The following is a 26,897-nucleotide window of genomic DNA, read 5'->3' as shown; positions in this document are numbered from 1 at the left end:
TAGGAAGGAAGGTAGGAAGGAAGGTAGGAAGGAAGGTAGGAAGGAAGGTAGGAAGGAAGGTAGGAAGGAAGGTAGGAAGGAAGGTAGGAAGGAAGAAGGGAAGAAGGATGAGCAAAGCCTGTTCAAGGCAGTCAGTGCTCATCTGTACGAATAGATCAGTGACTTACCAGAAATGAAGAGGGGGATGACAGCCCATGCCCAACCCGACCGCCCACCAAGGCATGGGAGCTGTGTGAGAGGAGAGGAGAGTAGGATAGAAAAGTGACTTGTCGGAATTGGTCAATGAGATCTATACTGCAGTCAATATTCATCTCGACGGCACTAGATCAGTTACTTACCATAGTCGAAAAAGGTCGAACTGCCCATGCCCGTCCCAACCACCCGCCGAGGCAAGGAAAATGAAGCGAGTATAAGAAGGTCAAGGGAGAGAAGAGAAGTATGTGGAGGAGAGGTAAAGAAAAAAAGAAAAGTATTGAACAATATGGCGTAGATGGCAACATATTGCAGAACAAAAGAAACGCAAGAAACAAGAATGCAATCAGAAAGAGAGCACAGGGGAGGAGGAGGAGAAGAAGAAGAAGTAGTAGACCTAGGTGAGTCGGAGCAGCAGGAAGAGAATGGTTGTAGCGAGAAAGAGAAGAGAGCCCAGGGAGGGCAAGGGAGGTAATTTTATAGAGAAGATCTAGTTCAGCCGGCTGTTCCTGTCTATCGTTGAGTCAGAATAAGCTCCAGGAGATCCAGCTCCAGCAAATACAGCTATAAGGCCATTCTGCGGTAGCACCGTCTTCTAAACCCAATTCAAAAGGCTAATCATTCCCACCGAGATACTGTTCGGCCTGATAGTCCGGCCACACTTCACTCGTGAGTATAATCCCACGGAGGTCATAACTCCGTCAACCCCACGAAAGTAAAACCTTAACCGTCAAACCAATCCGCTATTTCCGACAATTAGGTCCAATCCCACGGAGAAATAAGTTCTCCATTCCAATTAGCAAAATTGCTGAGCAGGAGATGATGGAGTGAAAACTGGCAATGGAACTGGTCCAGGCACCGGTACGGATGTTGGGTCCGCATGAGTGCGACCTAATCATAACTCAATTAAGCTTGCTCATTCCGGAAGAGCTAACAATAGACATGATAAATATAGCTTTGCTTCAACTTGTATTCCGGGACCCCATAACTAACTTAGTACCTGCCTGGGTAGCCCTAAGTGACCTTGAGGTAGGGCCCACTTGCATGTGCCACTAGTCTATTTTCGTCTGGCTGATAACATATCGCCACGTGATCCTGCTATCGATAACGAGAGGGCAGCACATCGTCATCTGGGCAGCCTTCTGCAACTCAGTCTCGCCACTACCTACCTATCCTCTACCGCTACGAGCCAGCCATACAGCAACAACTTCAATATGGCGACCGACCGACCTTCTACCCCTCCCCCTTCCTCCGCAACAGTCTCTAACTCCCGAACCCAACTCTCTCCCGAACAGCTCAAGCGAATTGTACGTTTCCTGCTTTTAAGTACAATCGCCACCAAAACTAACAAGCCAGGAAATTAACCGCATGAAAGCCAAAGCAATCCGCGAACAACGAGAAGCCGAGCGCGCTGCCGCTACAGCCACCTCGAAAGGCGTCAAACGAAGCTACTCCACCCTCACATCCGACACACCGGCCACCCTCCGCGACGCAAACAATGCCTCCGCCGACCGCCCGCTCAACGCCATCAAGCCTGCCCGCAATTTCACCAAATTCGTCGAGTATGACTTTAGTAAGATGACGGATACGAAGGGTGGGTTTTTGACGGAGGAGGATGATCCGTTAAATCGGGCTCTGCATGCGCGGGAGGGTAAGGGCGAGGAGAAACCGGCGAATATGACGCAGCGGGAGTGGGAGCAGCAGCAGCTGGTCAAGTCGTTAAGGCGAGACAAGGTGGGCCCGTATGAACCGGGGATTAGCGTTTTGGATGAGAAGAGCGAGCAGAAGAGTTGTCGCGAGTGTGGTTCGTTGGAGATCGATTGGAAGTGGGAGGAGGAGTTGCGGTGCTGTATTTGCCATGCGTGCAAGGAGAAGTTTCCGGAAAAGTACAGTCTTCTGACGAAGACGGAGGCGCGGGAGGATTATCTCTTGACGGATCGTAAGTTGCTCTACGGTTGTTTGGTAAAGTGCTAACAATTCTAGCTGAACTACGCGACGACGAACTACTACCGCACCTCGAACGACCGAATCCGCACAAGTCGACGTGGAATAACATGATGTTGTATCTGCGATACCAAGTGGAGGAGTATGCATTCTCGCCGAAGAAATGGGGATCACCGGAGGCGCTGGATGCGGAGTTTGAGAAGCGCGAGAACGAGAAGAAGCGACGGCGAGAAGTGAAGTTCAAGTCGAAATTGAATGACCTGAAAAAGCGCACACGGGTCGAAGCGTACCGTCGCAACCGACAAGGTGCCGCGGGAGGAAGCTTTGGCGACGAAATCGGGAAAGGTGGGAGACATGTGCATCAATGGGGTCGGTCGATCCAAGACCCTGAGACGGGAATTGGGACGAAGAAGTGTGTCGATTGTGGGATGGAAGTGGAGGAATTGGAGTTTTGATGTTGGCCGCACTGTATTCCGTACTACCAGTTTGTGAAGTGTCGGCTCTCACTCGCAGCTGTCATTCACTTCCTCAACAATGACAGCTCCCCAAATGCGGTATGCATCCCGCACGCTGCAACAGGTGGGAATTGAACAGGAATCAAGCCACTCAACCTTCCATTGGTCGCTTAGTGCATGATGGCGGTTGGCGTCTTTGACTTTCTTTGTTCGAGCCCTACCATCCATCACATCTATCAATTCTCTCAAGATCCGGCCCATCCTTCGAGTCTTGGCCTCGCTTTGATACGACCGGTTCGTATTCTTCTTTTCGCAGCTGCCGACGCCGACAAAGACCTCATAAATGCGGTTGTTGGCTCGCAACAGGTCGAAAATGAGCCAGGCCTCTTTCCAACCCGGCATTTCGTTGCCGCTCCTTCAGCCATAACATGAGTGCCGCCGCATTTGCGTCCCCTATGCGAACAGAACGTTCAAAAATCCTCGACCCCGACGAATCTTCACATCTCTACCCCTGAGCCGACTCCGGATGTTACCAGGAAGCTCCCAGCATGTCCTCAAGCGAAGACCCCCTCGCTAAAGATCCCCTTGCCGAAGCCCTCTACCTCCTCAGCGTGTCCTTCCTCGCCATCGCCGCATATAATGCTATCGAGCTCCTCTTCTGGATTTTCAACTTCTTCAAACGCCGCCGCGGCCTGTACTTCTGGAGCATACTCACAGCGACCCTCTCCCTCGCCGGCTTCATGATCAGCACCACTCTCTCCTACTTCAAAATCGGCCCCTTCCTCCTCACGGGTCTCGCAACCGCATTCCTCTACCCGTGTCTTCTAACTGCGCAGCTCCTAGTCCTCTACTCCCGCCTCCATCTCATCTCCCAATCCCGCCACATCCTCCGCTTCGTCTTTTGGCTGATAATCATCACCTCAATCCTCATTTTCGTTCCTTTCATTACCCTCCTCGCCGGCTTCTCTGCGGGGAACATGCGCTTCGCCAGACCATTCAGCTTCATCGAGCGCTTCGCCATCCTCGCCGCTATAGCGCGCGAACTCCTCGTCTGCGCGATCTACATCTGCGAGGCATTCCGGCAGCTCCGCCCGATCATGCTGGTCAAGGGCCGTGCAGCATCGGTGGTTTTCGTGCATCTCATTCTGGTAACAGGCGCCGTGGTCGTGCTGGATGCGTTTATGATTGTTACTGTTTGCAAGGGCGAGAGCGGCATGGCGATGACGTTTAGCTGTGTGGCGCATAGCATTAAGTTGAAGTTAGAGTTTGCGGTGCTAAATCGGTTGGTGGAGTTGGTGCTGGCGCCGGTTGTCGTTTGTGCCTCTGAAGCTGGGAGTGGGAGTGGGAGTGGGAGCGGCCGGGATAGTGGGCAATCAGAAGGAGGTAGTCGAAGTGAGATGGTGAGCAGCAATAGTGAAAGCTAATTCTTATGGGTGGCTTATTTGTTTGAATATATCATCGCTGGAGGCTTTATGGCTTTTTACTTTTGTACATATACTCATTGTACCTGATGCCGGGCGGCTTTCATCCAACTCTTGGTCTTGAAGACCATCATCTACCCTAATCTAGTTTCTTAGACCTGATCGTAAGTCCATACGATCGTGTTCACCAGCCGTCGCTGACCGCGATACTCGAGAAGTGACATCACTCCAGCCAATCTGCCACTCCATCGCCTACATTCCCTGCATTTCCGTATATCGCTCCGAGCCACCTACTAGGTCTGCTTCTTCTCCTTCTGATTGATGCCCTCTTCTGCTCACATTCTGATATCTTGCATTTATTTGCAATATGTTGCCACCTACTGGCAATCGATCAATTAAGGTGATTCAACAACCGCTAGTCAGTACTCCGTCCTCCTTACTAGCTGACGCTCACCAAAACCAGAACACTAAACTTATTTTTTTCAGTCCCGGACTACAGCAGCAAACCTAGATACGAGTATCTTGGAATTGCGGCAGTTATGGAATGTCATGGGATAGAGAATGATAATCCATAGGTAGAGTTCGATGGACTGCTGCTTTCGAGAACTGGATTACGACGGCCACGTATCTGTTCCAGCGGTGGAAGCTGTGATCTGGAACAATGTATTTTTTTTTTTTTTTTTTTAAATGTTTCAAGTAACATTCGGCGATTCGATATGTCGAAGATGCAAATTTTTCATGATTTTCCATTCTAATAACCTGAATTGTTCTTACAATATACGGAGTAATTACGACTGAGAAGTGCAAATGATTAGATATCATGAATGCCGAACATCAAGACGACACTGAGTCTAGAATTGAGACTGACTGGGTTTGGATGGGTATGACAAGTCAAATCGAAACCCATCAACCCGGGTATTAAGGTAACATAAGATAACTAAGATACAAAGAAGAGAGATCACACATCAACCTCAACCTCCAACGCGCGTCTAAGTAAAGTGAGGAGCGTTCAGGATCAACCCCATCAGACAACCCGCCAGCGTACCGGCAATCGGAATCGTCATGATCCAGCCGAAGCCCAGCAGGCCAACCCGCTGCCAGTTGACGGCTTTCAGGGTTCCGTTGCAGAGACCGACGCCGATGGTCGCGCCTGTGATGCACATGGATGTTGACACGGGGAGCTTGTATTGGGAAAAGACGAGGACGGTGATGGCGGCGCCGAGCTCCATGGAGCAGCCGCGGCTGGGGGAGTGGTAGGTGATTTTGTTGCCCATAACTGCATTGCGGAGTTAGCTTGGGTTGAGTTGGAGATGAGGGAGATACTAAGGAGACTTACCCTTCATGATGTTGTAGCCGTAGGTGATCAGACCGATGGAGATCATGATGGCCATGACGGCGAGTTGCCAGACGGGGACATCAGCCTTGGATTCGCCGGCCGAGCCGGTCTTCCAGGAGGAGTACAGAACAGCCCAGGGGCCGACGGAGTTGCCGATGTCGTTGGCGCCGTGGGCAAACGAGGCGGTACAGGCAGTCAAGATCTGGACGAAGGAGTAGGTGTATTCGACGGCATCGGGGTACTTCTCAGCATGCGAGTAGACGCGCTCCATGCGGGCTCCTTCGGGGGTGCCGTGAACACCAGACTGAGCGGCGTGGATATCGTAGTGGAGACCGTAGAGGAGGCCAACAGTGATCATGGCAGGAAGACGCTTGAGCATGAGCTTGATGTTGTGCAGCTCGTAGATCTCGCCAGAGCCCATGGGGTTGTCGTGGAGAGTGCGCATGCCCCAGGCTAGAGGGCCACGACCGCGGCGGAGCTTGGCGTGGAAGCGCTCCTGGCCGCGGGCCATGAGCTCCTTGTAGTCGAGCTGCGCTTCGATGACGGTCGCGCTCTTCTCATTGCCGTGGGCGGGGCCAGGGAGGCGTTCTTCGGTGAAGGTCTCAGGGGAGCCAAGGGTGAGATCGTCATCACTCTGCATGACAGCGTACTTGGGGACGTTGGGGGCTTCCGATTCGGCGGGAGCAGGACGGCTGAAGAGCAGAGGTCCGTAGACAAACGACCACCACTGGAGAGTGTGGTCCTTCTTGATGATGCGGGCGTGGGCGAAAGGCACGAAGAAGAGGACGGAGAGCAGGCAGACGGCACCACCAGTTCCAAGCGTCACACCAGCAACCCAGCCGGCGGGCTTCTTGGTCAGACCAAGGTTGGGCGAGCCCTTGTAGACGATGGAGAGACAGCAGACAGTACCGGCGATAAGGAAGAAAAAGGGAGCAGTCCAGACAGACCAGGGCACAGGGTTCTTGCGCATGTGCACGACAACCTTAATAAGCATGAAGATGATGGCACCGAAGCAACCAGAGATGGCAGGAGCCATGCCGAGACCAGCGAAGATAGCACCCAGACCAGAACCCTTATTCCAGCCCCACTGCACTTGCGAAGCACCAACAGTGGCAACTCCAACACCAGCAATAGCAGAGACAAGCGAGTAGGTAGAGGAGACGTGGGTGGAGTGACGAGTACACCACATAACCCACGAGGAAGCAGCAGCAAGAGCACAAGCAAAGGCTAACATTTGAACACCAGCGTTGCCCTCAAAGGCCTCGGGAGGAATAATACCGTTCTTGATGGTATCAGCGGTACGAGCACCGACAGTGACGGCACCGAGGAACTCGAATATGGTACCAAACACCATCGCCTGTCGATAGGAAATGGAGCGAGAGGACACACTGGTGGCCCAGGAGTTGGCGACATCGTTGGCACCGTTGTTGTATGCATCGAGCATAGCAAACATGGTGCCGATGGCGAAGATATAGGTGTAATCGGTGAGCACCATCTTGACGGGAGAGATAGTCTTGCAGACTGTGACTCTGGTGACTCTTGTGGCTCTGGATGAGAGGGATGAGAGGGTTGAGAAGGACGATCTGGTCAAGATTGGGATCGGAGGGTGAAGGCTTTTATGTCTTCTGGAGCTTCAAACCGGATCAAGCACGTGCGAGATGTCAGACGAGCAGGACTCGAGCAAACGGAGACCCCGAGGAAGCTAAGAGAGAACAGTGTTCTCGAATATGCATGGAAAACGCAGGGAATGCAGGCGATGGAGGGGCAGATTGGCTGGAGCGATGTCACATCTCGAGTATTGCGATCAGAGACGGCTGGCTTAGGCTTTCCTGACATCGGCACGTTCCCTCGAAAAACGCAACCATTTGATGGGCACTCTGACTTCAAGCTTGAGCCATGGATCTTGGCGGCTTGGCGATGGTCTGGGCAGGAGGTTAGTTCCGGTTTGGGCGGTTTTGAGGCGTTGCGGGCGCAGCCAATGCTTCATCCCCACACCCGCACGTGGTGGAGCACTTCCCCTTCATTCACTCTCGACTTTCTCTTGTCAACGCTTGACAACGCTTGACGTCTCTTGACTCCTCTTGGAAATGTCTTATCTGTCCTTGGCCACTTCCTTCAGCTGGTGAGGCACGTGTTGTCTTGCCTGACTCGATTGGAGTCGTCTCACCAGTCAGCTTGCCGGCCCTGCCTTCTAACGTCGGGTCGGAGATGGTGTGCCCAGGGTGGTGGTCTCCCGGATATGGGATAGGAATATCCCCCTGAACGTTGCACTAGGTACAGTTGCTATCTACTGTACTACATATATTATCTGATCAACACGCAATAGCATTCCCACTGTCTCCAATAGCGCTTTTCAATCCAAGATGACTGCTTCGTGCCCCAAAAGACTTCTGGAAATTCGTCCAAAGGGTACGGTAGTTGACTCCCCACCGGTTTGGCCACTCGCTGACTCGCTCAGAGCTGCTCGTTGCCCGGTCGGACATGCCCGATCTCAAGCGAAAGAGACACGCCCAGACCCAGAAGAACCAGCGCGACCGTATGAAAGCTGCCCTGGAGCTGTTGGCAAACACCCTGGTGGCAAGTGGCGTCGAGACCACTGGAACAAAGGTATTTTTCACCGTCTTGTCTTGCCGTCTTGCATTCTGTATTGTCGTTTGATGATGCTGATCTTATAGGCCGAGGTGGCTGAGGCCGCTGTGCAGCACATCAGATATCTCCAGCGGGAGTTGAACGCCCTTCGATTAAGGAGCTCAAGTCCATCTGCAACAAGCTCCTCCTGATTCGCTTGGATACGTCTTCTGTTTCTGCTTGATTTCCGGTCCCCTCCTAATTCCCGCGTGATCCTCGCCGAACACGCAGTACAAGCCCTGCTTATTTCGATTGCCCTCGCAGTCATCAGCAAAGACGCCGTGCTTGGTTGATAGCTGACTTGCGTACGGGGCACAACGGCATCGACTACCTTACATGCCTCCCCTACTTTTCTCGAACCGCTCCCTGTCTCTATCGGAGCCCTCGCCGAGTGCTGTCTCTTGCACCATGCTCTTAGGCAGCACCCCCAATACATCAGCCCCTGGACTGTTCACGTCTCAAGACTTTTCGGACGCTGCAAGTCAGCTCCAGGCTGATTTGAAATGGCTTGAAAGAACTCACTCCACCATCCCGACCCGATCATCGCCTTGTTTACTCGAAACTATCCAATGCTGCGAATGGTCGCTTGCTTCTTTGACGTACGAAAACTGACAGATCAGCACCACCGGTGCAATCGCTTCTCGCAAAGGGTCTGGTCTCGCCGAGATTCAGCTCCTGATCCGGCTCAATCTTCCTCGCCACGAGCTTTGAGCTCTTTGGTTTCTTCTCTCGAATACAACCACAAACTCCAACAACTCCACCAAGGACCCGAGTTCTCCAGAAACATTGCAACAAGTGGCCAGCCATCAGAATCCTCGTGGGGCTTGAGAGTATAACCTAGGGTGGGGTTACCCCACGGTGATAGCTGGCGTGCTTTTTGCACTCCAGGATCCCAGGGCTCGCAGCTAGATTCTGAAACTCAGACGACTGTGATTGTGCAATTCCGCCCCGTTGCTGAGATGCGATGCATTATCTTCTCGCACTAGCTTCCCACGTTCACTGGAAGGTGCTGTGAGGCCTTCTGTGACATTGAATGCAGGACTCCGTGGGTCTACCTCACCCCGTTTTCGGCTCCCCCACCTGCCTTGCCCTTCAAGTCGCGATTGGGTAGAGCTGCCACGAGAGGTGTAAAGGGAGATATTGATTGTCTTAGGTGCTGATAGATCGTAGATGGGGTGAACCGGTCGGACCCGGTGGCGTCGTCATCACTGGCTCGGAAATATGGATAGGCTTTAGATGATTTGTGGGCGTCCATATTTCTTGGTTGTATATGAGGTAAACCGGAACAAGGACGGCGAGTTAGGATCCCGCGTCTGTCTATATGTCAGAGTTTGGCGCATGGTTAGGTAGGTACCTAACAAGTCCTACCTTGGAAGTCTCTCAGATTCAGCTCTGAATCAACTATTGTTCTTCGCACTTTGTCCACATGGTCCTTCAACACAAGTAATGGCGAGAAGTGGCGTTCGTTTCACATATTGTCTTCTGCTCTGCCGGGAAGTCGATCCACTCTTGAATCCTGGCAGGTCGGAGTCTATTTTCAATGCTTGCAGGGCTGACCTCTGTGAAAGCCCTTGTAGCTTCAGGAATGGATAGCGCGAGGTGTAAATGCACATGGTAGGCATCGAGAAAGAAGTTAAGTTGCTGTGAGAGACCAAAGTGGTCCGTGCGCGCCTTCCGCCTGCCTCCACTTTCCTACCAAAATACAACACCAGCTTCGACTCATCTTGGAGATTGATTTCCATTGTCTTTTAGCTATTAAGCCCCCATTCAGAGAACTAAAATCAAGAAACGCCACAATCTAACTATAGTTCATAGTGTCGGTGTTCGCATTCTCCGCACAAGATCATCAGATTTTCTTCACTTTCAAGGGAAGGGTCGCAAGAAACGCCAGCGACGAGAAGACCAGGTTGCTCGCTTGGAAGCGTGTTCGTTAGCAGCGTTCTTGATGACCGAAGATTACATGGAGGGGCACTCACCATGCGCATGTCGGAACCCTTGGACATAGGCACCAACAACAACACCCTTCACCTGCTCCGGCAAAGTCTGAATATACTCAATGGACAGTATGGAGTTCTCGATGATCTTTGACAAACGTCAGTATGATGGCTGGCTCTAGGAAGCGACAGAAGAAGAGACTATACCGAGTCTCTTTCAGGTTGACCCCTTAACCCAACTTCAAGACCATGTCGAACAGTTCCCTGCAACACAGCATTCGTCACGGCCAATCCGAGTACCGTCCCTGTGTTGGCAGCGAGGTAGAAGCTGGAGCAGACGGTTGCCATATCATCTTTTTCAACGCCCGCAGTGAGCGCCGTAAACGCCGCGGATAGTATGAGACCATTGCCGAGTCCGCTTCGGATCGTTAGCAATAGTCTTTCAAACGAGCTCCTGGACCCATTTACCCCGGTACGATGAACAACGACTTCCAGAAGCCAACATCCGTGTCCCAGCTAAGGGTGAGGAGAAGATATGATGACGATGAGCAGAGTGTTGCGGCTGTTAAGAGGAGCTTGTATCGGCCGGTTCTAGTGACATGTCAGCACTGGATCTTGCTCTAGCTGGGCCATATGTACCTCTTCGTCATGTATCCACCGAACAATCCACCAATCGTGACGCCGACAACAGCCGGGAAAAGCTTTGCTCCTGATACCGTTGAAGATGCGCTCTGGATGATCTGGAAGTATATCGGCACGGTATACATCATCTAGCCAGATTCATGTCAGCTCGGGACTGACTATGGATTGATAGCACTTACTCCCAGCTGCGCCGCCGCTTGACAAAAGTTAATCGTGTTGGGAATGATGACATCCCAAGACTTCAGGAGTTTCGGCGCAAATATTGGCTCCTTGGCCCAATATTGCTCGACAAAGAAGAACAGAAGCGTTGTCGCCACGGCCAGAACCGGTAGGCTGTAGACGAGCGGATGGGTCCAGGGAATAGCGTTCCCTGCCAACTCAAGCGGGAGGAGAAATACTAATGTCGCTGAAGCGAGTAAAATGGCGCCTGCAAAGTCGATTCGTGCGAGCTTGCTTCTCACATTCCCGTTCTCCATAGAATGGGTAAGGGGCGTGATATTTGGAATTAACGTCCAGGTTAGCAGCATTGCGAGCAGTGTCGGTGGACATTGGCCTATGAACGACCTATCTCGACATCAGGAATCAGAATTCACAATGCAATACGGCATGCATACCACCGCCATCCGACGGTATCCGCTAGATACCCTCCAATCGGCCCCCCAAGCCCACGCCCGGCTGTTGCGATGATGGCCACATAGCTCCTCCAGACCCCGACTTCTCGTGCCGGCACTAGGTCTGACTGAACGTCAACGAGCCTCACCTTTGATTAAAGACAGAGAACTCACCAGTCACGATAATAGAAACCAGCGACCCCATGCCCCCACCTCCAATCCCAGACACTACCCTACCAACGACGACCGCAAGAAGAGATCCAGCCATTCCGCTACCACGATTTAGCCACTACCAAAAGTGAAGAAAGAAGAGGCCATACCTGATAACACTGAATAACGAGTAAGCACACGATTGGGACCAAAGATGATAGACAACTCACCAACCCAGCGCAAAGAACAAATATGCAACAAGAATCATCTTCGTGCGTCCAAAGATATCACTGAGCTTACCGTACTGCCGAACCTTCAGTGAGCAGAAATAGAATCCAATCGGGTACACAGTGGAAGCGGAACTTACGATAGGCTGCGCCGCCGTCATGGCAAGCACGTAGCTCGTCACGAGCCAACTCGCGTTTTTCAGATCATTAAACTCTGAGGAAATTCGCCCATATGTGGCGAGGACGAGAGAGCCTTCGGCATTTGCGACGAAGACACCTGTGTAGACGTCAGTCTGGAAGCTTTCAATGGTGTTACTACTAGAAAGCAGGAAAGAAAAGTGAATATACCTATAAGAAGAACGGCAATGGTTCCAGCCACTGACTGGTTCGGGTCCTTGTGAGCGTTTGTGTCGGCCTCGTCGGCCCCAGCAGAGACTACTGCATTCTCCACGTGAGGGTCGGACGAGGATGGTGGAATGAGCAGCGGCGACCGTTCATCTATCTGTGGTCCTTGCAGGGATGATTGAGCCGGCATTCTGATGTACAGTTGTGTGTGCTCTTCTTCGCAATCGCATCATGCTACTCCGTATAACGGGATGTCCTCGAACGGAGGGAGGGGCAGAGGGGTATGTGCGGTGACTCAGCAGTTACTTGGAGTAATTATAGGGTACGGCCCTGGTGAGAATGATGATCAAGCATGCCGTGGGCTCTTGAACTAACTGATTATTGACTCTGTCTGGATCATAGCTCGCTCTATCTCGTTGCGGAACGGGGTTTCTATACACGTTTTCCAGTCTACCCAGTGATGCCTCAGGCTACCAATGCCAATCAGAAACTATCTACATTGCCTTATTTATATACCGGCTGCATCTCATGATCAGTCGCCTTCTGATCCATCGGATGCTCATGATCAAGCGAGAACGGATCAACATCGGTAGTCTTGAACTTCCGCGCACTGACACCCTGCTCGAACAACATATCCAACTCCGCAAAAGTACGTCCCTTGGGCTCCGGCAGACGGAAATAAGTCCAGGTCAGGCAAAGAAAGCAGGTCCCGGCCCAGAAAAAGCCCGCCTTGCCCTTCCAGTTCCAGGCAGTCTCATTGAGCATGTAGGGGGTGATTACTCCGTTGATGATGCCTTGGATGTTGTACAGGTTACGGCCTAGAACGATGGTCTTGGTTCGGAGCCGAGTTGATGGCATTTCGGCGACAACAGCATAGGCGACACTGCCTACTCCGATGTCGTAGAATAGGGTGTAGACAAGGAGGAGACTACCAGTTGCAAATGACGGAGCAGAGTTGTTCTCGGTTGAGGCAAGGCTGGTGAAGCCGATGGCTAGTAGGACCGCAAACATGCCGCTCAGGCCGAGGAGGTAGATGGTGCGGCGACCGAGGTGCATCATAACGAACCAGGAGATGGCGACACCGCACATGGCGAGCGCGTACAGACCCATGGAGAAGTTGAAGGAGATGTAGTTAGGCAGACCGGCCTGCACGAAGAAGTAGGCTGCGTATCCCATGAGTGTCGCACCACTGGCGGATTGGATCAACCATGCGACACAGGTCACCTCTGTGCGGCGGAGATTGACACCTTTGAAACAGTCCCAGTAGGAGGTTCCTTCGGAGATCTCTTTCTCCAGCTCGTTGGTGTGGATCATCATAGAGACGGTGTTGTCGAGTTCTGCACCGGTGTACGAGGATGACAGCCGCGACAGTGCCTTGCGAGCATCGTCATTGCGGCCTTGACGAACAAGCCACCATGGTGATTCTGGTGCCAGGGAAACCATGATGAGCAGAGGCACTGGCCACACCCACTGCAGAGCGAAAGGGATGCGGTATGCCCACTGATCGGATCGATTGACGAAGCCGCGCAGCATACCGGAAGCAATGAGCTGTCCCAATCCCCACATCATGTTGACATAACTGGTGAGGAAGGGCCGCAGCGCGACAGGGCACACTTCAGCAGCATATGCTGTGCTCAGCGTCTGGAAGACACCCCAAGGGATACCGAGCAAGATCTGACCAGCGAGGATAGTCTGAATGTTCTGAGCGAAGAAAGGAATAAAGATAAACGCCGAGAGGGCAATGGTCGAAGCAATCATCGTCTTTTTGTATCCGAATCGCTCGTTGGCCCACCCGTTGAGCAGCAATCCCATAATCTCACCAACACGAGCACCATTGCCCAACCCAGCTTGCCACGGTGCAGAAATGGTATGCTTTCCATCCTCCCCAAGCTTGCCATATTTCTGGACAAAGGCCGGGAAAGCGAAGAACTGGTTCACCAAGACCTTGTCGTATCCTTCCATGGCAATGGCCGAGGAAATCATTACCGACCAGGCAATGGCCATTGGATACTTCCTGATGGCTTCGCGCACACTCAAGGCTTGCTCAGCGTCGGTGGCTTGCTTGGCCTCGGCTGTAATGATGCCAAACTTGGGATTGCTCTCAGCCAACTTCTCGACCGGACTAACGCCCACGGCCGCATCCTTGTCACCAGTGTCCGCCATGACGAGAAATATATGAGTATCAGTGGATAAAACAAGGGCTTTGTTCTTCGGAAATATGGGTACCAAGACACATTTATCGTGCCATGTGGAAGGAATGAGGTATCGAGGACTATGGAGACACAATTTGGAGACAAGATGGCGTGCGCAGAAACAGGAGGCCGGCAGGCCCTCCGACTCGTCCATTGCCTGGACCCTGTCCCGTCTCTCCACGTTCTCGTATCAATTCACAACCGCTACGGCGTTCTGCGTTCCGGAGTTGCGGTTCGCCCTGGCCTTCTTTTACCTCGTTGGCCCTCTGCTCGCAGTCTCACCATCAAATTACTCGGTCTAAAATGCGTTACATTCCTGCCATCTGCTTGGCACTCGCCAGTCTTCACACTGCGCACGCCATCGCGCAGGATCAGCAGGTTCTTGGCTACACACAACGCCCGAATATTGTCTTTATCCTGACAGACGATCAAGATGTACATCTGCAATCGCTGGACTACATGCCATTGGTCAAGAAACATCTCCTTGACCAGGGTACATACTTCAACAAGCACTACTGCACGACAGCCGTCTGCTGTCCGTCAAGAGTGACGCTCTGGACCGGCAAGGCGGCTCACAACACGAACATTACCGACGTGAATCCTCCATATGGTACGACTCGGTTAGCAAATGGCGAATGATTACTGATCTTTTAGGCGGGTACCCCAAGTTTGTCCGCCAGGGATTCAATGAGAATTACCTGCCAGTGTGGTTGCAAAACGCTGGGTACAATACCTACTACACAGGCAAATTGTTCAACGTGCACACCGTCTCCAACTACAACAATCCACCTGCGGCAGGCTTTACAGGATCCGTGAGCCTTCCATCTCTGTATGGTTAACATATCTAATCTATATCTAGGACTTCTTACTAGACCCGTTTACATACAACTACCTCAACAGCACCTTCCAACGCACAGGCGAGACCCCCCGAAGCTACGAAGGCGAGTATGTGACCGACGTCCTAGCTCAAAAGGCCTACAGGCTTCTTGACGAGGCCGTCACTGCCGAGAATCCCTTCTTCCTCACCATCGCACCCAGTGCGCCTCACGCAAACATCCAAATGAGCGGGAGCATCCTCGACCCTAATCCTGTATTCACCTTTGATGCTCCGGTCTCCGCTGAAAGACACGAGCACCTCTTTGAGGATGTTATCGTCCCTAGAGGCAAGAGCTTCAATCCTGACACTGTAAGATAGATCCAAGTCACGTCTGGGCGCTCGCTGATCGCCTAGCCCTCTGGTGCAAACTGGCTCCTCGACCTCGAACAGCAAAACGAAACCAACATCGCCTGGAACGACCATTTCTACCGCCAGCGACTCCGGGCTCTTCAAGCCGTCGATGAATTGGTAGATGGTCTGTTCGACAGATTACAGCAGCACAACCTCCTTGAGAACACCTACATCATCTACAGCAGCGACAACGGCTTTCATATCGGGCAGCATCGTCTGCAGCCGGGGAAGTCCTGCGGGTACGAAGAAGACATCAACATCCCGCTGATCATTCGCGGTCCCGGTGTCGCGGCGAACTATACAACAAATATCGTGACTAGCCATACAGATCTAGCCCCGACGTTCTTCGACCTGCTAGGGATCCCACTGCGAGAAGACTTTGATGGCCGGGCTTTTCCAGTAACAGAAGACGGGCTGACAGCCACCGCCGAAGAGAGCAAGCGAGAGCATGTAACAGTCGAGTACTGGGGGTTTGCCGGCGGGGAGGGGATCTACGGCCGTAAGTCATGTTTCTTATACCTCTTTTCCAGATCCCCACTAAATCCAAATCTAATCAATAATCAACACCAACAGGCGAACTCCACGAAAACAACACCTACAAAGCCATCCGCATCGTCAGCCCCGAATACAACCTCTACTACTCAATCTGGTGCACCAACGAGCACGAGCTCTACGACATGAACAACGACCCAGAACAACTCCATAACCTGCTCTCCTCACCACTGCCAGAACCAGAACCACAATCAACGATCTCAATCCTAAGCTCAACCTACCCGCTCTCGAAAATATTATCCCGCCTCGACGCCCTCCTCTTCGTGACCAAGTCCTGCAAGGGGAAGACCTGCCGCGAGCCCTGGCGCGCTCTACACCCGGGTGGTGAGGTGGATACGCTGTCAGATGCATTGGATCCACGATTCGATGAGTTCTATGAGGAGCAGACGAAGGTTGAGTATAGTTTCTGCTCGAATGGTTATTTGGTTGAGGCAGAGGGGGCGATGTGGGCAGGTGAGGGTGAGGGTGATTCTGGTGAGCATGGAAATGGGAATGGGGATAGGGATGAGTGGTTGGGGTTGGGGTTGGTGAGGGGGGGATTGCTGTGGGAGCATTGGGTCTGATGTGATGGTACATCTACAGCTGACATAAAGATAGGCAGCTCAGTAAATTTATTGTCCTGACTTCTAGGGTATATATCACATTGCAACACATCTACGTCTCCTTCTCTTCTGCACTTGTGCCCAGACAAGTCTCAAAGGGTAAGGGAGCGGATCGATGAAATTGGAGTAAAATAGAGGTGAACCCGCGGAGTTTTGCCCTTGATATGCCAGGAGGCCGGCTTTGCCACCTCAAAGCCAACGGATTCGAGGTCGCCGATGCTATCTTGAATTAATGACTGGATTCCAATCCCGCTTGAGAGAGCAGAATGATTGCGGGTCAAGGAGGTTGGGCAAGCGTGCTTGCTGGCTGGTGCTGGTGGAGTGGATATGAATGAAAGGACCAATCCGTATATGAATGAGGCCATTCACAACTCGCAAAGAATAATCAACATGAATACAAATCTTTTGGTCCCCCCGACATGTGTACATATGAAGGGTCCTCCAGCTGGAGTCACGTGAAGCTAGGGCTAAGCAGCCTGGGACCGGCGACAACGCCCCTTGACCCTGCGACCTGTCTCAAGAGGCCGTGCCTTTCAGTAATAGTTGTAGATGCGGTGAAAGGGAGCGGCTCTGGAAGATGTTTTGGCACTTCGCGAGATGGCAGTTGCGGTTCGTGTCACGCTGGGAACACCGGGCGGGACATCGAAACACTCCCAGTGAACGAGGAAACTGGATATGCATGCAGGTGCAGGTGCAGGTACTAGACCTCGCATCGAGCGGCTGCCGGTAGAATCTCTGTAGAAAAGCTAAGGGCAGGATTGAAATGCTATAACATTTGACGGAATCTACCCTCGCATAGCTAACTAATCAATGCTAAATGTAAATGACATCTCACTCTAGCCAAAACTGAGATCTCAAGGAACGCCGCAAACATTGGATATCGTGACACTCTTCAACACATCTCCAACAGAGTCTATTCTATATGATATGCGCAATCGCTTAGTCGAAGAATTTGTTCAAAAACTGGTGGGCTAGTTCGACACCGGCGCTATTCGCTGTTAGCATATTAGGGTGTAAACAGGAAAAGGAACATACAATGTAGCAGCGTTAGCAGGCACCGCACGCGCCAGCGCGGGTCCAAATCCTGGGAAGAACGCCTTGAAGCCTCCATTACCGTAGACCGCGCGGATTGTTCCACCAATGGTTGGCTTCCCAGGCGCACTTTGCAGACGGGATTTGATGGTGTCGACGGGGAAAACAGGAATCCACATAGCGATACCAGCGGCACCACCGGCTGCGAGGACAGCTGGGAGAGATAGATCACCGGTGACGTTGCCGTTTGCGTCCTTTGGCGTGAGCGAGCGCTTGATGTACTCGTACGCCGCAAAGTAAGCGGCAGAGCCGGGTCCGTCACGAGCGAGTGTCATTGCGCTTCCACGGAAGACACTTCGGATTCCACCCTCCTTGTACAGCTGACGGACGACGTCCATCCCGCCCGAGTACTTGGGCTTCTGGCCTGGTGGTGGTGGGTTCTGGCCTTGGATCTGGAGAAGCACCTTGACGCGCTCGAATGGAGCTGTGATGAGGGTCATGGGAATCGCGGAGAAGAAGCCGGCTGCGGAGATTTGGCCAATTGTGTATTGAGGGGTGTTGTTCTTGACTTGCACTTCGGAGAAGCTGCTAACGAGGGTTTTACCGAGATCGTAGCCCCAGAAACTGACAGCAAACATGGGCGTAACGCCGACTAGAGGAGCTGAAACACCGGCATAGAGACCTCTCACTAGACCCTCGCGCGCGATGGTCTTCTTCACGACATCAATGGCACCAGAATACACGCCCGTGGCGGCTGTCTGCATGCGCACCTTGACCAGATCGAAGGGATGGCCGACGACGACGGCGCACACACCACCAACACCGCCAGCGGCGAAGGAGCGAAGTTGTGCAGCGGTCTGGTTAACAGCCTTGGCCTCGACGGCCTTGACGGTTTCCTGCACGGAGTCTGAGGTGGGGGATTCGGCGGAAGACATTGTGGCGGGGAAAATGCGGAGGCGGAGGCGGGTGAGCGGGAAGGCGGTAGGAGGGCGTCGCTAGGTTGGAGGAAGAAGGGGTGGAGGAGGAGGGGGAGAAAATGAGGGATGGTTAGAAGATGAAGTTGTGTTTGAGGTGAGGAAAAAGAGAGAAAAGCGAAGGATAAGAATGTGAGGGAGAAAAAGAGCAAGGCAGGCCGTGAGGGTTGCGGAAGCCGAAGCTGGGAACTGCTCAATGGCCGATCAGCATGTGCCTCGGCTCGGCTCGGATCAGCTGTTTCTCCGTGGCCGGGCGATCGACTCCTGTGTTTGTGCCGAACGGTCGCATGGACTGTTGTTAATCCATAATGACCACTTCAATTAACCTATTTCTTTAACTCTTGCAGTATGCATGTCCTTTTAAATATGCCGTTGGCACCACATGAATTATGTCGGATGAATGGAGGCTGGCCACATGGACGTGTGCCTTTGATCCGACGACAGCGACCCAGAGGATCCTCCCGGACGACGGGAATCTAATCCACTGGGCGCACGTAACTTAATTTATACATTTACGATCTTATTTGTCTTGCTAGTCTACTGACCGCAATCGGTGACAGCTGTAGACTCCGTCGGAAACGAGGGCGCACGAAGGAGCAGACGAGCCGCAAGCAATATATGGGCACGTGACGCTCGGAACAGTGCTCGGAACAATGTTCGACAAGGGTTAATCTGTTTGACTTGTAGAGAGCAGACTATCATAAACAGCTTGATTATACGCAAAGCCTGCTCATGCAGGAAACATGGAGCTGTTCGCGGTAGGCTTTTTTTGGGGATTTGATCTGACCACGCGACAATCGCCTCGACTACCACATGTCAGTTTATATATACAACTCACTGCAGCACTATACATATATATATATCTATCCATACCTGCCCATCCAACATCTACAACTTCGCCCTCGTAGGCGCAAAGCTCGACCCTTGACCCTCACTAATACCCTGAACAATCTCATCCACACTCTTCAAAATCCACTCATTCCCCTCCTCCCCCGCCAGCCACCTCGCCCCCTCCTCCACCTCAACATCCGCCTCCCAAGTCCCATCCTCAAGCGCCTTCCTCAACCCAAAAACATGCGACACAACCTGCGGCCCAACCCCCGTCTGTGCCCTCAAGCAAGCAATCGCAACAATACTCGTCCCGACCCGTCCAATATTCGCGCCTGTCGTCCTCTCCGCAGGATCAGACAGCAAGGCCCCGTAGTTCGCATGCAGAATATGCACGGGCAGATCGGGGTGCGAGTCTGCTAGTTTCTCGTACAGCTTCACTTCGAAGGGGCGGTATATGGAGTCCCAGAGATCCTTTCCGCGGGCGGAGATCGAGGAGATTGTTTGTGGGGACGGGGTGCGTGTGGGTGTTGTGGAGAGGGAGGAGGCGATGGATTCGGGGAGTGAGGCCTTGAATGCGTTGAGGCAGTTGATTGTGCGAGGGATGCCGTTGAAGGAGATGCATTTGAGGCCGACTTCGCGCATGAGTTCGGCGATGTGGATGCGTTGGGGGTCGGGTTGGGAGGTCGAGGCGAGGGTGTAGAGGGTGCTTAGTGAGGCGGGCGAGTTCATGGTCATTGTTGCGGCTGTCTAGACATGTTATTTGTTAGTTGGACTGCGCATTGCTGGTGGATGAGTGCGGAATAGGGTGGAGGATACCGATAAAGCTAGCCATGACGACAGCGAGATATTCTTCGCCTGCGCGGTCTGCTGGATCTTGGCGTAGATGGACTGGATGTTTGTCGGGGCGGGGAGAGTATTTGGGCGGGCGGCAGGGGAGTTAATGAGGGCCTTCAGGCCGGGGGAGAGTTTGGACATCTTGTAGTAGTTTGAGAGGGATCGAGTAGCGATTGTTAAAGGTGAATTGCGCATCGGTCGGGTTGGATGCGGAGGTTAAGTACTCCAGCCTCGGCTCCAGAAGTAGACGCCGACCGGATGCACTCGTGCGATGCAGACCACGTGACATAGACATCTATGCTAAGAAACAGGATGTTGAATTATATTAGTAGCTACATAGGCTATATGTCAATCACTCCAAGAATTCTAGCGGCTGATCGTCCTTCATACTGACGATGAACTGTCGCACCCCCGACAAAGCAGGATCGTAAAGACAGTCTGCAAGCAAGCGTCGCTCCTCAACTAATCGCTTCGGCCCAGCCGCGCAGATATAGTGGATCGCAACCGTCATTGGGTAAGTAGTTATATGGGTCCGGAATAGACCGAGCGACGGGTGGACAAAAAGACGGGATGATCTGATAAGCTTGCTGCAGAAGAGGTCGAGATCAACGCCTAGCTCAAGTTCATTGTCAGGCCCGACTAGGCTTTGGAGATTGCTCGCGACAATGATGACGGAGGCCCAGTATGTGGTCATCAGATGAGCACCAGCAATTTCCTGTGGGCGAACAGTTTCCGGCGGTTGGAGTGGTGGTTCGTAGGGCGGAGAGTACAGAATCTCCCACGCGAGCAGGTCTTGGTGCAACTGGAAGAATCGGTCGATGATGTGCTTTTTCGCGAGTTCCTTCTTGCCTGGGTTCGGACATATCTTCATTAGGTCGAGGTCCTCGAAGAGACCCGTCAGATCGAGCAGTACATCGAAAAGATGATCGCGGGGGGTTTTCGGCTGCTGGAGCCATGGGATCGTCTTCCATTCAGGGTCAGCAAGGAAGCACCTCTTCCTATTCCGTAGATACGACATCGTCTGTGAAGTGATTAGTGATAGCTCCCCCACAGGAGCCATAGTTGACCTACCAGGTTCGTCCGTCCGTCTGCGAAAAGCTCATGGGCGTGACCAGACATGAACGAGTAGGGAGACCTCGAGGAGATGAGCGCAATATCTCCGAGATTGTGCGCCTGCCAGGCTCGAGCCTGCTGAATTTCACCGTCACTTTGCCCAAACATAGACTAGAACGAAGCGATACGTGTTAGCATCGATCGGCAGAGACACGGAAGGACTCCACCTACTTCCCAGAAACTGGACAGTCTAATCGCAGTCAAAGTGGCATCGCTGGTTGCCCTGCGCGGATCTTTTAGTGCAGAAGCTAGACTCTGCAACGAACCGGTGTAAAGCTTCCTGCCCTCCTCTCTGAGAAGCCTGCTGTCCTCCATTTTCCCAACAGCACTGACAGACATCGCAACAAGCGCCTTCCTCAGAACGTTGTCGCTGGTGTGTAAGTCAATGATCGCATCAACCCAGCCGCCTAATGCAACCTGCGTTAGCTCGACCGTAAGCGCCTGGCCGTTGGGTAGATAGAGGCGCCAGAACAGATCCATGTACTTGGCTTGGTATGCAGAGTGAGCGAGTGAGTTGGGAAGAGCGACGCTAGTGGTGGTGTCACTGTCACCGTCACTCGTGCTTTTTCCCTTGCGCACAAGCTGCTGGCTCTGATTCTCAATGGTGTTGTTGATGAAGATGCGAGGACGATGGTACCCCCCACACTCCACACGCGCTTTACGGCAAGTCCCGCAGAAGGGCTTCTCCAGGTCGCACTAAGAGGGCGATTAGATCGATCGATCGTCGTCGCATTAAGGTGGGTACGCACTCGTTTCTTCCTCTTCAAACATGTCACGCAAGCCTTTGACCGTCCTGGAACTCCGACCATATTGAAACTCGAATCACCCGATGATGTTGAAGATTACGCATGATTGGGGTAGTTAGGGAGGAAATGGGCGCCTAATTAATGGAGCGCGACTTTGGTGGCTATGCAAAAGCTGATCTCCGACAGTGCTGAGACAAGAGTCGGCGCGGACCATTCAGTGAAGAAGGGGAACGATGGCCAAGCAGCCAGGATTGTAAGGCTGAGGACAAGAAGCACGGCGATAGGGCCGAAACAAGCCAAGGTGCAGTCAAGATCAAAGGGACTGACGGACAGCTGGCCCAATGCAGCCACATGGCCGTTTCAGATCATCCTGCTCATTTCCTGCTCTGGAAGCCATTCCGCGAGGGGAGCAGTATTTAATCTGGCCCCCAACTTGTTGTCCCCTGCACAGCCTGGGGTCCGACGCACGGTGACTGCTCGTCCGGGGCTTGGAGCGTAGTTCAACCCAATCAAATGTGGACGATATCGGCTCGCGCGTCATTCTCAGTGACACCGCAGAACTGTGCCTCGAGACACTGGACAGGGTAGGACGACAGGATGCTTGATCCGCTAAGCTTCCCCCGAGCAAGTCCGAGACCAGAGGAGTGAAGACCCTTAGTCTGAACAAAGCAAAGGTTGCACCCGAGTGTTGCCAAAAGATTGAAGAAACTGCCTGCTTGGCGCTGGTAGACTTATATATATTTTCCAACCTTTCTGTACCAATTACTTGCCCATATGAGATCTATATGTCTATGTAGTACACAAGTCTATCGGCGAACTTCCTCCGCCGTCTGCACCAGGATTTCGAAAGCGCGACGAATGTACTTCTCCCCAGCACGCTCATTCGCACTCACCACCCGGATCGCATAGATCCCTGACATAACCGTCGACGTGATAAAGATCTCCCCACGGGAGTTAATGAGCTCGTACACCTCCTTTGTCACCACATCGGATTTCTCATCCGGCTGAGCAACACCCGACCCATTTGTCAATGTTCCATTTCCATTCACGTCCGATGGCTTCGAACCCTTGACCCGCAATACCGTCAGACCGAAAGCCGGCTTGGTGATGATCTCAAATAAATCCGAACGGCTGCGGACAAGGTCGGCAAAGGTCTCGCCGAGCTTGACGCCCTTGCGAATATACTCCTTCAATCCATTAAGGCCGTAGCTACGCATGACAAACCAGATCTTGAGCGCTCGGAACCGTCGACCCAGCGGAATCGACCAGTTACGGTAGTCGATCACCTGGCCAGACTCGGAGAAGGGGTTGCGGAGGTAAGCCGGCGTGATGTCGAGGAAATCAGTGAGGTCGTGGCGGTTCCGAACGTAGAGCAGACTGCCTAGTTTAGCTACCGAGTCATGCATCTTTACTGCTCCGTAGAGCTGACATACCTCGCATCAAAGTTGACGAGCAACCACTTGTGCATGTTGACATTGAAGCTGTCCACACCCTCCGCAAAGTCCTTGGCAATGTACTGCCACTCATCAGCGACAAGCGCAGCACCGGCATAAGCCGCGTCGATATGCACCCAAATGCGTTGCCAATGAGGCTTCTCGCGAAGTACGGCTAGGATCTCGGCGAAGCGGTCCACGGCACAAGAATTCGTCGATCCAAAGCAGAGCGTAATGAAGTAAGGGGTGAAATTGTCCTGATCCAGCTTCTCGAGCATCGCACGCAACTCAGGCCCCGTCAGGGCCATGTCATTCTCCAGACTCACGCCGATGGCCCGGTACCGCGTGCCGGCGAGCAGGGCCGCCTTGGCCGTGCTGCTGTGCGTCTGAGAACTGCTCAGTGCCACCAGTCGCGGGCGCACGTCCATCAAGTGGTCTTCGTACTCCGTAGTACCTTCCTTTATACCCTCGGCTTTGACCAGCTCGTGCGCTCTGCGCTCGCGCGCGGCGATCATAACTGTCGCCACGGCGTCACTGGCGCTCATCTGGATAACTCCGCCACCGCGGTTTTCTGACGTGCTCAAAAAGCAAGACGGGAGAGCCAAGGCCTGTGCCATCCAGTCCATGATAACTGTTTCCAGCTCCGTGCAGGCCGGCGAGCACAGCCAGTTGAAAGCGGGGGCGTTGAATGCCGCCGAGTACATTTCGCCGAGGATGCTGGGGTAGGAAACAGAGGCCGGGAAGAAGGCCATGAAGTTTGGCGATTGCCATTGTGTCAATCCCGGCTTGATCTTGGAGTCAATATCGGCTTGGATCTGCGACCATTCTTCTGGTTCCTGGGGAGGGCTCGCCGGTATTTGAGGGCGGAGGTAGCCAGGTTCGATAGTGGGGAGGACGCGCTGGTTGGGGATGTTGTCGAAATATCCGATGACTATTGGGATAAGTTAGTTGACTGTACGCGTGTGTAAGCAGGTAAGATGACAGACTGTCGTCAATCGCAGCGTGCGCTGCAGTTCTGAACTGGTCGCGATCCATGTTAATTGTGCCTCGGAATGGTTCCGAGGGGGGTTGTGTGCGTGCGGAGGAGGAGGGGCGGCGGGAGGCAGCGGGGAGCAGGGATACGGTCAGATTGGTATGGGCTGCGCCGTATACGGGTTGTCTGGAGGGAAAGGACAGATCCAATGGAGAGTTGTCAAGAGAGCGAGATACATTGGTGGCAAGGGGAGTCGAATTTATTTATGTGAAGAGGGAGGACCCGAGGGGGTTGTGGGTCATGTCGAAAGGCGTGGGAGCACGCTGCAATTCCGCCGGGAGGTCCGCTGCGGAATAGGGTTGGTTTACATCTACTGACTGAATCCTGTTGCGCTTGTGAGGTAATCATGAAAAGTCGTCTACTGTACATTGGTATGTAATGCTATGCTAGTCTAAGAACTTTTGTACTGCCCCACCGATGGTTTTCAGATCCAGCAGGAACGTGTCGTGTCCGAAGAGGGACAGGTCTTCTCCCAATTCAATGTGCTCAACCTTCTTGTTTCCAACCTGCACTAGTGTCTGTGCAATCTCGCGTTGCTGCCAAGCAGGGAACAGAATGTCGCTCGCAACCCCAATAACGAGCACTTGATGGTCTTTCAATGGCGCAAAGCCAGCGACGAGGTCTCTCGGAGGACTCGCGAGTTCCGAGGTCGGTTCCGTGGCCAAGTGTTCCGCTGACGATGTCGATGCAGAGGGTTGTTCTTGGTAGGGCTCATCGGGGAGTGTGAGGCTGCATGAGCTGTCACTAGTGTTGTTCACGTTGCGTGCGACTTTGGTCTGAGACTCTGCCCGTTGCTTCTTCGTGGCCAATTGCTGAGCCAAGCCGAGGTCGAACAGATCCATTGCTTTGGAGATATAGAGGAGACTGTTCGGGTCGTACTCCAGACAAAACTTCTCCCCAGCATGGTCGAGGTACGTTTCGATCAGGAAGTCTGGGCACAGAGCGGGTTGTTTGCTCGGGTCGGCTCGTTTTCGTCCAAAGCGCTTCTCCCACTCCGGCCCACTGCGATAAGTGACAGTGGCAATTTCTCGGGCAAGCTTCATGCCGGAATGCGGGGGAATGGAATCGTAATAGAACCCTCGAGCCCAGTTCGGATCCATCATCAGAACCTGTCGTTGTGTATGGCGCATCGCGATGCTGTATGGATGGCTCCGCGCACATCCACTGATTGTGACGATCTTGCCGACTCGGTCAGGGAACAATACTCCAGCAGCTAAACTCTGCATCCCGCCCATGCTCGACCCGACAGACGCATATAGTTTCTCAACTCCTAGGTGGTCTAAGAGACGGAATTGCGCTCGCACCATGTCTTCGATTGTGAGGATCGGGAATCGGGTAGCATACTTCTTGCCGTTTGAAGGGTCAGTCGAGGAGGGCCCGGTGCTGCCGTAACATCCGCCGAGAACATTGGTACAGATCACAAAGTATTTGTCCGTGTCCAACGGCTTTCCAGAGCCAATGAACTTCTCCCACCAACCAGGCTTCGGGTTCGCCTCGGTGCTGTGCGCATGACTTGATGCGGATAGACCAGTATGTAACAGGATAACATTGTCCTTGTTCGCGTTCAATTGACCCCAGGCTTCATATGCGATGTCGAACTTTGGAAGCACGCCACCCCAGTCGAGTAGAAGCGGCTCTTTACAATGGAATTGTTCGTGGTGACCAGTAGTATAGGAGGGTTCGGGACCGGACCGAAGCGACCGCGCGGAGAGAAGTGCAGATTTCGCATCTTGAGCATCAAGGCAGGGAAAAGACAGAGCAGGATTCGACGAGTCTCGCGGCGAGGGGGCGGAGGAACTGGAGCGGGCGATTTGTAATGAGGGGAAGCGGTTGACGGAGGTATAGAGCGGGACGAATGGACGTTGTTGCCAAGCGGCGGCTTTTAAAGGACGAGAGAAGGATCGCGGGAGAGAGCGAGGAAGGCCATGAAGAGGACTCATCCTGGCGAGAGCTCTGGTGAATAGCAGACGATGCTGCAAGACGGGAGTTGATCGTCATGGCATTTGCGGCGATGCGGAGGCGGAGGAGGAGATACGGCCGGAACGGATTAACATAGACCCGCGATTGCGCCATCGGGGTCCGGACAGCTTGACCGTTGCGGCGTTGATGGAGCAAAACAGTTGGAGATGGTGGATGCAGCTCGGCGTAGGTACAAAAAAGGTCGGTCACTTTCTAACTATGCCGTGCTTTTTTGTGTCTACGCCGAAGTAGCCCCAGAGACCTTCCTGAAGGTCTTCTTACTCTTAACACTTAGGTACTGCCCGCTAGGTGCCGCGCTGCAGATGGCACGTCAATCGCAGCCAAGCCGCGGCTCCCTCTGTTTACATTTTGAGTCTAGTAGTACTCCTTCAGGCTTCTGGTCATCCCCAAGGCTGAGTAGTTGACCACGATCCGGCTGAGATTAGCATTGAATCTTCAGAGGACATGCAGCAAAGGATCTAT

At 53.0% G+C, this 26,897-nt stretch overlaps 12 protein-coding genes across 12 annotated transcripts; 4 read left to right on the top strand and 8 right to left on the bottom strand.

The window, feature by feature from the left end:
- The first annotated feature begins 1,285 nt into the window (after positions 1 to 1,285).
- rad14 (DNA repair protein RAD14) lies at positions 1,286 to 2,865 on the top strand. The gene is made up of 3 exons (XM_073708070.1): positions 1,286 to 1,499; positions 1,549 to 2,131; positions 2,176 to 2,865. Exons 1-3 carry the CDS (start codon positions 1,407 to 1,409, stop codon positions 2,589 to 2,591), a joined length of 1,092 nt encoding a protein of 363 aa, XP_073568635.1. The 5' UTR covers positions 1,286 to 1,406; the 3' UTR covers positions 2,592 to 2,865.
- On the top strand, positions 2,820 to 4,152 carry BJY04DRAFT_107754 (uncharacterized protein). The gene has a single exon (XM_073708071.1). It carries the CDS (start codon positions 3,140 to 3,142, stop codon positions 4,013 to 4,015), a length of 876 nt encoding a protein of 291 aa, XP_073568634.1. The 5' UTR covers positions 2,820 to 3,139; the 3' UTR covers positions 4,016 to 4,152.
- An 849-nt stretch (positions 4,153 to 5,001) lies between these two features.
- On the bottom strand, positions 5,002 to 6,908 carry BJY04DRAFT_229678 (inorganic phosphate transporter; the record flags this gene model as incomplete). The annotated part of the gene is made up of 2 exons (XM_073719119.1): positions 5,349 to 6,908; positions 5,002 to 5,288 (listed from the first exon to the last, which is right to left on the bottom strand). The coding sequence occupies exons 1-2, from the start codon at positions 6,841 to 6,843 to the stop codon at positions 5,002 to 5,004; spliced, it is 1,782 nt and encodes a 593-aa protein (XP_073568633.1). The 5' UTR covers positions 6,844 to 6,908.
- Positions 6,909 to 7,711: 803 nt separating this feature from the next.
- BJY04DRAFT_220881 (uncharacterized protein) lies at positions 7,712 to 8,128 on the top strand (the record flags this gene model as incomplete). Its single annotated transcript, XM_073716997.1, has 3 exons — positions 7,712 to 7,757; positions 7,807 to 7,955; positions 8,024 to 8,128. The coding sequence occupies 3 exons, from the start codon at positions 7,712 to 7,714 to the stop codon at positions 8,126 to 8,128; spliced, it is 300 nt and encodes a 99-aa protein (XP_073568632.1).
- A 1,694-nt stretch (positions 8,129 to 9,822) lies between these two features.
- BJY04DRAFT_220880 (major facilitator superfamily domain-containing protein) lies at positions 9,823 to 12,075 on the bottom strand (the record flags this gene model as incomplete). The annotated part of the gene is made up of 12 exons (XM_073716996.1): positions 9,823 to 9,890; positions 9,953 to 10,058; positions 10,118 to 10,328; positions 10,379 to 10,501; positions 10,550 to 10,680; positions 10,732 to 11,116; positions 11,167 to 11,287; positions 11,338 to 11,435; positions 11,484 to 11,492; positions 11,544 to 11,617; positions 11,681 to 11,817; positions 11,889 to 12,075. 12 exons carry the CDS (start codon positions 12,073 to 12,075, stop codon positions 9,823 to 9,825), a joined length of 1,650 nt encoding a protein of 549 aa, XP_073568631.1.
- A 314-nt stretch (positions 12,076 to 12,389) lies between these two features.
- On the bottom strand, positions 12,390 to 14,048 carry BJY04DRAFT_220879 (general substrate transporter; the record flags this gene model as incomplete). The annotated part of the gene is made up of 1 exon (XM_073716995.1): positions 12,390 to 14,048. The coding sequence occupies one exon, from the start codon at positions 14,046 to 14,048 to the stop codon at positions 12,390 to 12,392; it is 1,659 nt and encodes a 552-aa protein (XP_073568630.1).
- A 332-nt stretch (positions 14,049 to 14,380) lies between these two features.
- On the top strand, positions 14,381 to 16,466 carry BJY04DRAFT_220878 (sulfatase family protein; the record flags this gene model as incomplete). Its single annotated transcript, XM_073716994.1, has 6 exons — positions 14,381 to 14,687; positions 14,732 to 14,889; positions 14,937 to 15,263; positions 15,309 to 15,804; positions 15,879 to 16,384; positions 16,455 to 16,466. 6 exons carry the CDS (start codon positions 14,381 to 14,383, stop codon positions 16,464 to 16,466), a joined length of 1,806 nt encoding a protein of 601 aa, XP_073568629.1.
- Positions 16,467 to 17,102: 636 nt separating this feature from the next.
- BJY04DRAFT_195126 (carnitine:acyl carnitine antiporter) lies at positions 17,103 to 18,620 on the bottom strand. The gene is made up of 2 exons (XM_073712170.1): positions 17,495 to 18,620; positions 17,103 to 17,447 (listed from the first exon to the last, which is right to left on the bottom strand). The coding sequence occupies exons 1-2, from the start codon at positions 18,424 to 18,426 to the stop codon at positions 17,399 to 17,401; spliced, it is 981 nt and encodes a 326-aa protein (XP_073568628.1). The 5' UTR covers positions 18,427 to 18,620; the 3' UTR covers positions 17,103 to 17,398.
- A 733-nt stretch (positions 18,621 to 19,353) lies between these two features.
- BJY04DRAFT_220876 (uncharacterized protein) lies at positions 19,354 to 20,271 on the bottom strand (the record flags this gene model as incomplete). Its single annotated transcript, XM_073716993.1, has 2 exons — positions 19,354 to 20,043; positions 20,113 to 20,271. 2 exons carry the CDS (start codon positions 20,269 to 20,271, stop codon positions 19,354 to 19,356), a joined length of 849 nt encoding a protein of 282 aa, XP_073568627.1.
- Positions 20,272 to 20,478: 207 nt separating this feature from the next.
- On the bottom strand, positions 20,479 to 22,367 carry BJY04DRAFT_195122 (Zn(II)2Cys6 transcription factor domain-containing protein). The gene is made up of 4 exons (XM_073712169.1): positions 21,993 to 22,367; positions 21,415 to 21,939; positions 21,202 to 21,354; positions 20,479 to 21,151 (listed from the first exon to the last, which is right to left on the bottom strand). The coding sequence occupies exons 1-4, from the start codon at positions 22,050 to 22,052 to the stop codon at positions 20,483 to 20,485; spliced, it is 1,407 nt and encodes a 468-aa protein (XP_073568626.1). The 5' UTR covers positions 22,053 to 22,367; the 3' UTR covers positions 20,479 to 20,482.
- A 428-nt stretch (positions 22,368 to 22,795) lies between these two features.
- BJY04DRAFT_220874 (putative aromatic-L-amino-acid decarboxylase) lies at positions 22,796 to 24,457 on the bottom strand (the record flags this gene model as incomplete). Its single annotated transcript, XM_073716992.1, has 3 exons — positions 22,796 to 23,366; positions 23,423 to 24,353; positions 24,409 to 24,457. 3 exons carry the CDS (start codon positions 24,455 to 24,457, stop codon positions 22,796 to 22,798), a joined length of 1,551 nt encoding a protein of 516 aa, XP_073568625.1.
- A 343-nt stretch (positions 24,458 to 24,800) lies between these two features.
- On the bottom strand, positions 24,801 to 26,851 carry BJY04DRAFT_195118 (homoserine O-acetyltransferase family protein). The gene has a single exon (XM_073712168.1). The coding sequence runs from the start codon at positions 26,393 to 26,395 to the stop codon at positions 24,842 to 24,844; it is 1,554 nt and encodes a 517-aa protein (XP_073568624.1). The 5' UTR covers positions 26,396 to 26,851; the 3' UTR covers positions 24,801 to 24,841.
- Between the last annotated feature and the right edge of the window lie 46 nt (positions 26,852 to 26,897).

This window comes from Aspergillus karnatakaensis (assembly GCF_047715665.1).
Source record: "Aspergillus karnatakaensis strain CBS 102800 unplaced genomic scaffold BJY04scaffold_43, whole genome shotgun sequence".
Classification (NCBI taxonomy): Eukaryota; Fungi; Ascomycota; class Eurotiomycetes; order Eurotiales; family Aspergillaceae; genus Aspergillus; species Aspergillus karnatakaensis.
The sequence above is the reverse complement of the archived record's forward strand: the minus strand, read 5'-3'. Positions and strand labels throughout refer to the sequence as shown.